General features: G+C 35.6%; 2 protein-coding genes across 2 annotated transcripts; both read left to right on the forward strand.

Annotated features, from left to right (window-relative positions):
* Positions 1,379-9,827, forward strand: LOC109819665. The gene is made up of 12 exons (XM_020385476.1): positions 1,379-1,671; positions 2,589-2,751; positions 5,396-5,473; positions 6,451-6,539; positions 6,620-6,732; positions 6,813-6,923; positions 7,423-7,526; positions 7,616-7,925; positions 8,000-8,134; positions 8,229-8,300; positions 8,746-8,814; positions 9,361-9,827. The coding sequence occupies exons 1-12, from the start codon at positions 1,662-1,664 to the stop codon at positions 9,397-9,399; spliced, it is 1,293 nt and encodes a 430-aa protein (XP_020241065.1). The 5' UTR covers positions 1,379-1,661; the 3' UTR covers positions 9,400-9,827.
* LOC109822716 lies at positions 10,701-11,481 on the forward strand. The gene has a single exon (XM_020388947.1). It carries the CDS (start codon positions 10,884-10,886, stop codon positions 11,310-11,312), a length of 429 nt encoding a protein of 142 aa, XP_020244536.1. The 5' UTR covers positions 10,701-10,883; the 3' UTR covers positions 11,313-11,481.

Raw genomic sequence — 13,070 nt, forward strand, 5'->3', positions numbered from 1 at the left:
TTCATGGAAAAAAAATCAATCCAAAATTTATCCTGGTTGGCTAACAATTAGATTAGACTTAACAGGTTTTATTAAGCTATTTCTGTAAACTGTTCTAATATTTTCTATCCGCATTCTAGAACTGAACTGGCTTCAGGTTATTTATGAATTAAGGGAGAGGCAATTGCCAAAACGATTATGTGATATAAAATGAGAAACCAGATACATGTATATTTGTCTATTGATGCAAGAAAATCATTATATATTTGGGCTCCTTACAGATTGAAGCTAAATCTAAACATAAATATGCTACAACCATATTTAACATAGCCTATGATAATACGATAAAAGTAATTATTAATTTTTTGTGTTAGCGATTAAGCAATTATAAAGAAAATATTTCCATAAAAAAATAAATAAAGAAAGTATGAATGACCTTCTTACTACAACCCATTTAACTGATTCTCTTGACACTAACTCCACCTAAAATTTTCAAAAATTATTACACATATATCCAATTTACAAACTAAAATTGAAAATTTATAAAATATAAATAAATTACGGGGCATAACCCTCCTGAACTTTGTTTATCTCACATAAATTCCTGATATTTATAATGTATCAAAAAAAATTCCAATTGAACTTTATTCTTTTCTCACCAAAACCCCCAACATGTAGTTTACCAACGAGTAAATTTTTCTCAAGAAAAAAATCAAGAATTTTTGAATATGGGTTGTGTTGCACGTAAATTACAAATGACAATGTTTGGGATTTTTTTTCTCAAGAATATTTTAGTTATTTGCAAGTTACGGGCAGAGAGTCAGGTGAGATAAGGTTAAAGTTCAACAAAAATTTGTGAGACATCCCATAGTTCAAGAGGTTACGTTTATGCGAGATAAACAAAGTTTAGGGGTTGTATGCGGCGCCCCTAATGTTCATGGGTGTGTGTGAAACTAAAGCTATCTAAATCCATGGCATCTATTCCTACGTAATAATGAGAGGATCCAAGATTCACTATTCATGCTACAGTAATTGCTGTAGCATTATTATTGTAGCATAAGAGGAAACTGTAGCGTTTAAAAACATTACTATAATATTATCACCGTAGCCGAGACGGGATACTGTATCATTTAAAATTGTTGCTGTAACACTTACAAAAACTGTATTTAAATACAAAGTTACTGTAGCAAAAATAAAAAAATGGAGGCCGTGCCTTGCATGTGGTGCACACTAACCAACCCAGAGGGAAAAACATTCAGGGCTGTGTTTGCAAAACTCCAAAGTTTATTTGCCAGGTGCAAAAACGCAATTAAAGAATTGGTTGGGGTGTTTTATGTTCGCATTTGCAAGGAAGGACCTAGGGTTTCAATTTTCTCCGTTCAGTTATAAAAGAAGTCAAATCCAATCCAACCTCTGCCTCCCGTTCCCTTTTCCCCTCCTCTCTTCAATTTGCGATCCAAATCCAACCCCCAAATCCCTCTCTCGATCATCACATGGCTGTGCCCTCAATCGAATCAATTGATGCTGTCGTCTCCTCTTCAGTTTCTTCATCCTTCGTCGCAAATTTCGCCCAATCCTCGATAGTTTGCGATTCTCTCTGTAGTAGCGTTGAATTCAATTTGGTTTCTTTTCGTGCTCGTTGGTCTAGATAGTTCTTGCTCGGACGCTTTTGTGCTTTCGCCATGGGGAAAAGTAAGTTGATGCCTTGATTTCATTGGAATTCGTTATGGTCTTGTTTAAAGATTGAGTTTTGGTGATCTGGGTCTAAAAGAAGTTGGTTAATTTTTGATGGTTTTGTAAAAATTAGATGACCTTTTCATTTTTATTGCAGAAATTATATGCTCTTGTATTTGGTCATTCGAATTGATGGTTTCGTGTCTGTAAAATCGTTCATGTCTGAGTTTGTTATTGGAAAATATCAGTAATTCTCTAAAGGGTGTTTGTTTCAAATCCTATAATTTTAGGATATGTATTTCACCATGGGATTTGAAATCCATAGGTAATTTGTTATGGGTTGGGATTCCTACAACTTTGTTTGTTTCAACAATATTTTGGGATTTGGATTACTATAATTTGTAATATTTTGTTTGTTTCAAACTTTTTGGAATTTGAAATCCTTAATTTGTCTTACACTTTTGAAATCCACCCATCCCACCAAAAAAAAAGGATTTCATAAATCCTTAAATATAATACTTTTTTATTATTTGGGGATTTGATATTCTAAAATTTGTTTTGAAACAAACAAGTTTTATGGAATTCTAAAACCCAAAAAAACCCACTTTTTGATCCTAGAATTTGAAATCCCACCCAAATGCCAAATTTTTTTGAAACAAAGACCCCCTAATTTCATGTTGATTGGTTTTAGAATTAGTTCGACGAACGGAATTTCATAGATTCTTCAAGAAAAATTAACGGTTCTATTGATTGGACTTGGCTTTATTATGCTCTAATTTGCTTGCTTCTTTATGTTTCTTGCTTCTTATAGTTTACGAAAGGTCTAGTTTTTTGATACTTGCTGATTTGTATATTACTCCAAGATGGAAACTTTGAGATGCTTTTTAATTGCCTTTGTCTGTTACTTTATTGGAATTTGTTAATTCTTCCTGCAGGAAAGCAAAACAAGAGCGCAATTGACTTGTCGAATATTAGTGACACCGACAGCGTAAGTTCTACAGCTACAGCTTTGTCTGATCTGACTTTGGCTCATGAGACCGAGAATGTCAACTCTCTCGACGCGGTGGTGGAAAGATGCCTTGATTCTCTTGACAAGAAGTATTTTCAATCTCTTACTGATCTGTTTAAGTCTTATTTCTTCATTGTTTTAATGTTTCTCGGGATTGTAGAAATGAAAGATTTTATTTTGTTTGTACCGGGGTTAAGATGCACAATGTGTGTGGTATATTTTCCTGCTTATTTATGCATGTATATAATATTCTTTGTGTTTCTAATACATTATGGCATAACTGGAAACAAGTATATAATAAAATAATTTTAGTTATAGGACATTTCGGTCCCAAGAAGCTACAAATATTAGTTTAATATTGATGAGTAACTAACAGCTGCTGTCGGTCATGCATAATAAACGGGAAGACGAAATAAAAACTGTATGTACTGTATTTTTAATAAAATAAAAAATAGTTTAAGATATTCTACTTTTAAGAGACTGTAAGTATAATGCTTTTAGTTAAAAAAGCCTGCATAGAATAATCTTCAATTTAGAAGTATGTGCAATTATATTTTAAGCAAACCAATTAGATAATATTAAATTTTGAGTATTTCAACTTACTAAATTCATAGAAATCAGGAATGTGAGGAATCTAAAGCTTAACAACTTAGTTCTTGAATGTTGAAGTTGCAAGGAAAAATGTTCAAAATTTGATATCCATTATGATATTACATCTATTTTTTATTACTAAAAATTTATATTAAACAATTACTCATTTATCTACAATATTTTTTATTGTTTGATGAAAAAGACATTTAACTATTCGTATTTTTCATACAGTGAGCCACCATAAATTTGCGAGATATAATAAAAGCTTCATGGTTCTTTCTTTTGCTGAAAAACTTATACTTGATACGTAGATATTCTTTGCCTTTCTGTGATACATGCTTGATATTTTCCTAGAGAAACTTAATACTTTTTTTTTTGTTTTTTATAACCTAGATGGAATGATATGTGATTATGTTGTCCAGTGGCCTATGTTCATGTCATGGTATGCTTTGGAATGTTCAGGAGAGTGAAGTGAAAAGAGAGGGAAAAGTCATTCATGAAAGTTACTTTTTTGCCTCTTCATTTATAGTAGAAGAGAGCACATGTTATCCTGTCCTTCAATTTTGTGATATCCCTCTCCATTTTTTATGTATTAGTAACTAGTATAGATATGCCATGTCATACAATCAGTTAAATGTCACAGGATTTTTCAGATTGAAATTTCATTTATTGAAATATAGAATGCCTCCGAAGATCTCCTATTTTTCAATCCTCTCTACATATTGCTGCTAGAAATAGTGGTATAAAGTGTACTGAGACAACATGTCAACTCTTTTTTTTTTTATCAAAATATCAAGCTATGTGTTTAGCTAACATTCTTTTACATGAAAGTTTCAGTTAATAGGATTTAATAATCCAGACACTTAAAAGTGATGGTTTATACTTGTCTGATTTTTTTGATGTTCTTGTTATCCATGGTCCACAGACCTAGAATTTATATGGGTTGGAGGCGGAATATCAATGAACTAGTCAGTGGAAGCAGATTAGTGTTTTTAGACTCTTTTAAGTATCACTTGTCCTTTATCTTGAAAAAAGAACCTCAGGTAATGCATGAATTTCTGATGAAGTCTTGAAGGGTTGCCACCTATCAATCAACATGCATCTGACACAAATGAGCAGACATTGCAACATTTTCGTTGAAGTATATGAAATGAAATATAGAGAACCTGTAGTAATATGCAGAATGGAGAAATTACTCGTGAGAGATGGTACCTTGATAGCGATAACTTGTCCATATTCCCTCACAGAACTAGCTCACAATAATCTATCTCACTTGGTTGCAAACGTAATACTGGACATAGTTTCTTCAATTTTTTTATTCCACTACTGTAAGTTCTGATTGACTACATGTCAGTCAGATGTGACAAATTACTCACAGTAGAATAGCTTCCCTCTTGTATGCCATGTATGTGTGTATCGTGTCCATCAAATTTGCACAGCTTCCAATTGCTGATATTTAATTTCATTGTTTTTTTTGTTGGTAGGATGTATTAGATGTTCCTATTGCTATTCAATATTATAATGCATGAGCTCTGCTAGCTGTATCTGAGTGTTTGAGCTTCTTTTTTTCGATCACTGTATTTTCTAAATCGGGCTCACTAAGTGGACCGTACATGTTATCCATTGCATTAGTGCTTGGATTGATGTATTTTCTAAATTGGGCTCACTAAGTGGACCATTCCATGTTTTCCATTACATTAGTGATTGGATTGATGAGCTGGTCAACTTAAAAGAACAGAAATTGTCTGTTACAAATTTACAATTTAAAGTTCTTTTGAAAAAGGGATGTAATACTTATAAATAAATTGTCAAACCTCAGTTAACTATTTCTGTTGTTTAGAAACTATTTCCATTTTGTTGTGTTTGTGGTGTGGTATAATGTTTTGGCAGTTGATTGCTGACTGATTTGTAAACTGGTCTTAATAGAGCTTCAGGTTATATCTTAAGTATGTCTTGTATTTATCACTCTTTCTTTCTTTGCAACAGCATTTATTTTCATTTAATAATTAAATGTTCCTGAATATCCACTATTTGACACTTATAGTTTTGTCCCTGTGGATATTGGATTGTTGAGTATTTTGCGGTATTTATTTGTATTTTGGAGAGTTCTTGTCCTAATTTTTTTTTTCTTTCATAAACCAGATCTTCAAGATTGAAGGCATTGTCAGAACTCGTCAATGCATTTGAAGGAAACACACTTCTTCCTTTCATAGAGAACAAGTGAGTTGTTTTGTACTTAAGTTGGTTCCCACGGAGCTGTAACAGTTTCTGCCATGAAGTTGTCTCCATGTAGACTTTTATATGTCTCGGTTTCTTGGCTAATGCTAGTTCTGGACATTTATCGCACACATTTTGGCACTTAACCAGATTGTAAGATAACATTTATAATAACAAAGGTTAAAAAATAATCGGGATGTAATGTGAAAGTGGTTTACATATTTTGTGGGGGGATTAAAGCATGCCAACTCTTCATTATATAAATTAAACACAGCACTTTATTATATTTCAGCATAATTATGTATTCTTTTAAATTAAAGCTTTTCAAGTTTGCTCTGCCATTGTTTGTATGTGTTCAATTTAGGTTGCTTTCCAGGTGTTCTGTGGCGATGTTTGCTACTTTCTGCCCCATTTATATAAAATTTGAAGATATCCAATTGTCTGACCTGATTCAACTTGCTTAGAACTTTGTCAGAAAAAGTATTTTTATCTTTTTATTTGTCTTCATGTATGTTTAACTTCCGCAGGTTCTGAAATGTTTGGTCAATTTTTATGTAACTGAAAATATGGATTATCTGCTATATTGATCTTTTCTCATACTTTATACCTGACATTAAGCCTTTCTCCATGATTGAGTGAGTGGAAAACCTTTCTAATACTTCACATGAGGCATTAAGAGTTTTTCTATGATTTGAGTGAGTTGATACTGGACACGTTAGGGGCACCTATGCATTGTAAAATGACCAAAATTAAAAATTAACATCCTACCCAGACTGCATTAGGAGATAACAGCTACTTTGATATATCCAATAAAATGCATTTAGCTAGAGTTTGTTTTCATGGATTTCAACAGGTCCCAAACTTATCACCGCTGAGAACAAGTAGTTCTTATATGATATTATTTTCTTTCCTGGTTTGTAACATAATATGACTTGCTGACCTTATCTCCTATTCTCACTACCTTCTGCTGATTGATGCAGATGCATCACATTATTAGATGAATACATCACATCCTTGAAAAAGGGCAAGGGCTCACCAACAGAGGCATGCCTAGCTTCTCGTGCTATTGGTTGGTCTTCAACCTAATTACCCGTAATTTTTTGTCTTTACAAATTGCAATTCTTTTCATGTTGGTGCTTTTATTTGAAGGGTTACTGGCTATTACTGTTGGCACTGGGAGCACTGCAAAGGAAATAATGGAGCAGACATTACCACATATCGAAAGGGCCCTTTTAACTGGAAGTGATGCATTGAAGATATCGGTATGTGTTATTTGAGAAGAAAAATTCATTGTTTTTGTTGTTTGGCAGACAGCGCTTAATATTCTTACCTACAACTGCAGGTGCTGGACTGTTTAGCAGTCACCACCTTTGTGGGTGCAAATAATTGGGAAGAAACTGAAAAATCTATGAAAATCATGTGGGATATCATCCAATTAAAACCGGGTACCAAGGTGAGCAATCTTTGATCTTTTTACCTCCAACAACCCTCCACACCCCTTCTGGAAGGGAAAAAGGACACGACTCATCCTACTCTCAATGTCACCTTTCCTTCATTTTCACACTTCCTTAATTGTAGGAAGATAAGGTGCTGACCATGCCGTTTACTTCTCTTTACCCTTTCTCGTATTGTCTGGATCTTAGCTTAATTATAACCTATTTACCTTGATCATGTAGCTGTGTCCTACTATTTTGTGGGCAGTCTTATGTTTCCTTCTCTGCTTTGCATTCTTTTTATGGCCAATGACTTCGGTGACTGCAAATTTTCCCTTCCTTTCGTCTCTCGACACAAATGTGGACGCCACCTTTTACGAGGGTCTTCCTCTGCATTCTAGCCATTTAGATAATTTTTTTATTGGAATCTCAAGCATGAAAACACTTGTTCTTTATTGGAATATTAGCATAATGCAGTTATTCTGTTTGTCAACTAATTTGAGTTCTCTTTCTATATAGGGTAATAAGCCTAGCACTGTTGTCTTGTCATCAGCTCTATCTGGATGGTCGTTACTTCTTACAACTATTGGCAGCTGGAGAATCAATCTTGACAACTGGACAGAGTAAGTAAAGCTAATCAATTATTGTATATTTATTTAGTATTTTGTAATTTTGTCATGGTGATCAGTTTTCTTATAACAAACTTGTTCAGGCCAATTTCAGGTCTTTGCACTCTATTGGAACATGATGATCGTGCTGTCCGTGTTGCAGCTGGGGAAGCAATAGCTATTACTTTTGAAATTGTGATAGGTGATAAGTTATCTTCTGAGAATAATGATCTCGTTGGTTCTGATACCGAGAATTATAAACCTAAATGGTTTAAACAATTACTGTCTTCGAAAGCAAAAATAATGAATCAAGTTGTGGTCCTTTCCATGGAGGCTGGGGGTAAGAGTGCTGTTGATAAGAAGAATCTTAATAATCAAAGGGACTTATTTCAGAAGATCTATAAGTATTTTCTGGTAGGCTTTTGTATCTGTTGTAACTTAATGCCTGAAATATTAAGAATTATTAGCTGACATTAGTATCTGCTCAGGATAAGGAGTGTCCAGAAACTTCAACAAAAATTTCTAAAGGGCATGGCTTGCTTGTAACATCAACCTGGACCCAATTGATCCAGCTGAACTTTTTTAAACGTTATCTTGCAAGTGGTTTCCTTAAGCATGCACAGGTTATAATCTATTACCAACTTGTTCATAACAGTTTCGTGGTCTTAAATCCTACATAGGTTGCATTATATGTCTATGTTGATATTGTTCATACAGGAAAACGAACTGCTTCAGGATATTTTTAACCTGACACCAGATAGAAATGATCATCTGTCGTCCAAGGAAAAGGTACGGTTGCTTTAGTTCATCGTTCTCCTGAAACAATCAATCTCCAGCATCCGGTGTTTTAATTGATGTAGCTAAAGGCACATAGTTACTGCAGCGACGCCATGCTACCATGCTCCCCCAAGCTAATTTATTACCACTTTTTCTGCATTATGCATTGTTTTTCGAGTTAATTGTGCGTGTTTGCTAAATTTTATGTTAATTTTTTTGGTCTGATTCATATATATAGTGTTTATGCACTGGCAGGTATTTATTGACCATGTAAAGGAGCATCATTATTTGTAGGATAGCTAAATTTGACATTGGCACTGTATGAATTTTTTTTTCTATGGGATACGCCAGCATGATCTTTTAAATTACTTATTATGGCCTTGCAGAGGGTATAGGCTACACCAAAATATTATATTCTTTCTGGTACAACTGCTTAATTGAATATTCTCTTATGCAGAGGGTCAATAGGTCTTCTGAATACAAAGAAAGAACTCGGGAGAGGAATAAATACCGTCAGATGGCTCAGGTATTTTTTTTTTGAAGAAAATTTGTAGATTTTCATCTTATTTCTCGGTATCTTGGTACAGTACTGTGAAACATGATGATCATGCTATATTGTCTTTTCAATTATTTCTTTGTTGGACCTTGTCCTTTGTAGGAAACTACTTATCATGCTAGAATGCTGCATTTGAGATTTTAGTATTATGTGGACGATGTGGTTTTTCAATGCAATGATTCTTATGAAGGATGACCAACACTTTACCATAATTTCTAAGGTTATGAAGGATATAACTGACACTTGTTCATACATTTATTTGCGGTTTTGAAGTCAGATCCATTTTCGTGGCATATTAAGTTACTGAGTCACTGATGATTTTACAAGTTACTAAATTTTTTAGGATATGGTGTAACATTGGAGATTATTTATCCCCTCCCTTTGGTCATGGAATCCATTTTCTTTATTGCTTTTCATGTTCTGGATTTTCATATATCCTTCTTAATGGGTGATTTTTTTCCCCTTCTATTGTTCTCAAAATTTGGACTGATCCATGTCTACCTGTTGCATTTGCAGCAACGGAAGGGAGGCCACATCTTCGCCTATGATGAATAAAACATTCTTGGTAATTGAGCACGAGAGTTGAAATCCTAGACGCTTCCTCTGTCTCTCTTTTCCTCTTCACTATTACTATTCATTTGTAATTTAGCATATTGTCAGTGCATGGATGGTTTGTTAGGCATCCATCCTATTGTAACTCAATAAGTACCTGATTTTTTTTCTTGCGCGACCATCAGTTGTCGTTGACTGGTGTAGCTGAGCTATTTATGCACAAATCAGGAATGTATTCTTTTTAATTTGTGGCGAGAAAATCATGACTTCCTAGTGCTTGTGCTGAGGACAACACTAGCTTTTTATTTTTTTGCGATTTGCAGCCTAAGACATGTTTGTCTGCAGTATCCAGTAATGAAGTTTACTCGTCTGTGCTTAAATTGGTGAGGCAGTCTTTCTCCCCAGAGGATGTATGATGATCTTGTGCCTTCCATTTTGTGTCTTTTGTGTTGCCACTCGAGTTTGGATGTACTAGTGTCGAAGTTTGTATTTATTTGTATGTGCATCTTTATTGAGGACTTGTTCAGTGTTGATGCTTGTATGGATGGATATAGTTTCTTGCGTCGACTTGCTTGTTTCCTATGTCTTGAGAGCTATCTTGAAGGCTGCGTGCGTTTGTCCTTGATTTGGCTGGTTCCACAATGTATTTTTGAGGCTGGAGAAAAATTAGAACTGAGCCGGGAACACATGAATTGCTCATCAATTGGCAGAAGCTGATCCAAGTGAGGAGGATAATTTGCTTTATATTTGCGGATCATATGTGGTTCTATCCTGATAGAAGGGGAGCAAAGCTATACTTGTTTTTTAGAGTTACTTGCGGACGGACACCATATAGTTTTAGGCAGATAGACTCCATGAGCGAGAGTTTTGACTCTTGACCTGGGAGGGGGCGGGGGGTTGGGGGTTTGTAAATATAAACAGACCTTCTGAAGGTAAAAAGAGTTGAAAAAATTTCACTCAAGAGGTTATCCGAAATTGGGCGATAGTATAGCTTACAAGAGATCTATCGGCAACAAGTGAACAACGATAGGGACTGCAGGAGATTTGTCCGCAATTAAGTGATAGTACATGAATCCATACACAATTAACTCTTATTGCTGAGAACAGAAGTGAAAGAAAAAGAAAGAAAAGAAATTGAAGGAAAGAAAAATCCTCTCGACTAATTTACGCGCTAGCACTACTACTTGGACCGGTTCCGTATTTCTTTACGGGTTCAAACTTCAAACCTTGACCCGTCCATTGCGCCGGTTCAGCGGTCTATTTAGTTAACCGGATCCACACGGCAGCTCATTACGTCCAATCATGCCACGACTCAACGCTCACTCGTTCAACAGTCAACCTCATCCCCGGTCCAATATTAGACCAGGCGGCAAGTCCGATCTCCTACTGCCTATATATTGCTCTCTACCTCCAAGCATTTTCTCATCAAATCCAAAACTTCTCAATTAGATCTTATTACATAAAACATCTTTGAGAATATTCTACTTATGGCATCCAAGGCCATTGAGAGCTGCAGAGAGGGTGCAGAGGTCTGTCATGGGGATGCTGAGTGCAAGAAGAAGATCGTCGAACTTCTGACAGAGATCTGCCTTCCGAAGGGCTTGTTCCCTGTGGAGGACATAGAAGAGTTCGGCTACAATCGTGCATCAGGATTCGTGTGGATAATTCAGAAGAAGAGTAAGAACCACACCTTCAAAAAGGTCAAGCGTCAGGTTTCGTATGCGACTGAGGTGACCGCGTTTGTCGAGCCTCACAAGATGAAGAAGATGACCGGGGTGAAGACTAAGGAGCTGCTACTGTGGCTGTCTGTTGTTGAGATGTACTTCGAAACTCCTTCCTCTGAGAAGCTCACTTTTAAGACTGGAACTGGGCTTTCTGATAGTTTTGACGCATCTGCTTTCGAGCTTGATGCCTGAGAAGTGAAGGGGAAAACATTAGCTAGTAACTATTATGTTCCTTGCTAAGTTTTACGTTTTTTTTTTATTTTTTTTGTGTGTGTTTGTGGTGAAGTATTGTAGTTTTCGTATATTGCAGATTTGATCATCAGTATTAGTAACACAATAAAGTTTGAATTGATAAGCAACATATATATTAGTATAAAAGAGTGCTTAGGATAATGAAGACCATACCATATTGTATAACTTTTCTGTAAACAGAGGAAATTTGAATATTACCTTCCTTGCAGCAACTTTCAATGGTGTTTTTCAAATTGCTAAAACTCCCATATCTTCCTATCATCATATCCCTGACTTTCAAAAGCTGCTTCCACATCTAAGAATTACTCACTTTCATTCGAACATGCCAAATATCAGAGTGTTGCAAATAACTTCAATGTACTCACTTTATCCAAAGGAGGTCCTTTTTGAGATGAATCATCCACAATAGTTTAATGAAAGCAGCATAATTTCATGTTTTTGCTGAAAACGCTCCTAGTCCTCCATGCTTTTTATCCTGAGAGATTGTAGCCCAGGAGACTAATGGTACTTTGTGATTCCAGAGAAAATTAGAGCACAATTTATCTATTTTCTGTAGGACCTTATTTGGTAATATGTAGCTGTTTGTCCAAAAAAGGTGAACACCTAAGATGACTAATTTTATCAGGTTCAATCTCTCCGCATAAGAAAGAGCTTTCGTTCTTCGCCAATTCTGGAATTGTTCTAAAATTTTACTAATTAGAGGGGAGCAATCTAACCATGATAATCTTTTAGATATTAGGAGCATTCCCAAGTACCTCACTGGTAGAATCCCTTCAAAGAAATTCAAATATGAGCATACCTGAAAATTTTGATTATCATCAATACCACTCAAGTATACCGAGCATTTGCTGGGATTAGTTTCCAAACCTGATACTTGGCTGAACTCATTGAGACAATTGTAAAACCTTATTATTGAATTCATATCAGCTTTTCCAAATAATAGTAGATCATCTGCAAAAAATAAATGTGTAATCTTCAACCTTGAGCACTTTGGATGGTATTTTCGGTAAAAGTTGCCTTCATTACTGAACTCATTATAATATTAGTGTTTACAAAGAATTCAGATCTTAATCAAAAGAAAAGAAAAAAAAATACAACTTTCTCGAAAATAACACAAGATCCGTTCGTCGTCTCTTGCTTGCGTGGGTCTTTAGCCTGTGACGGGGATGTTGATATCCGTGGACTACCTGGCAATCAGATCAGGTCCAGAGCTTCGTCGATCCGCGAGGAGATCTAGAAACAGAAGCGCTTATTTCGACAAAAGCGAGATAATTGCTCTTCTTAGAATTACCACAACGGGATAATACTAAGGATTGGAAGGGTGTCTCGGCCTTAGCCGAGACACCTTAGGGTGTCTCGTTGGTCCGAGACACTCTGTTATGGTGTATATGTCTGCTTCCGCTGTAAATTCTTCGTCCGAACTCGGATTTGAGTGATTCGAAGTGCGTTGGAAAGCCGACAAGGAGTTCTATCAGCTCCGATGGTTAGATCATCTGTAGAATGAATGAGACACGAAGGGTATTTTTCTTTTTGTAAACATCGCGGGGCTCCCGATTAGCCCGTACCTTCGTTATTCCGAAATTCTGTTAGTCCACGTAGTTCGTCATTTTACTTCAAGCGTTCACCGACATTAATTGAACTCCTGTGGACCGGATAGTGACGTTCATCGTCGTTCCTTAACACTGAGCTGTTCGTGGA

Source organism: Asparagus officinalis, chromosome 8 (assembly GCF_001876935.1).
Source record: "Asparagus officinalis chromosome 8, Aspof.V1, whole genome shotgun sequence".
NCBI classification, from domain to species: domain Eukaryota; kingdom Viridiplantae; phylum Streptophyta; class Magnoliopsida; order Asparagales; family Asparagaceae; genus Asparagus; species Asparagus officinalis.

Bases quoted from the DNA above. Each gene is read 5' to 3' on its own strand.
- LOC109822716 (XM_020388947.1), top strand. From the start codon at position 10,884: ATGGCATCCAAGGCCATTGAGAGCTGCAGAGAGGGTGCAGAGGTCTGT.
- LOC109819665 (XM_020385476.1), top strand. The intron at 5,474-6,450 runs GTGAGTTGTTTT...TGATTGATGCAG, and splicing joins CTTCCTTTCATAGAGAACAA to ATGCATCACATTATTAGATG. The intron at 7,926-7,999 runs GTAGGCTTTTGT...GTATCTGCTCAG, and splicing joins AGATCTATAAGTATTTTCTG to GATAAGGAGTGTCCAGAAAC.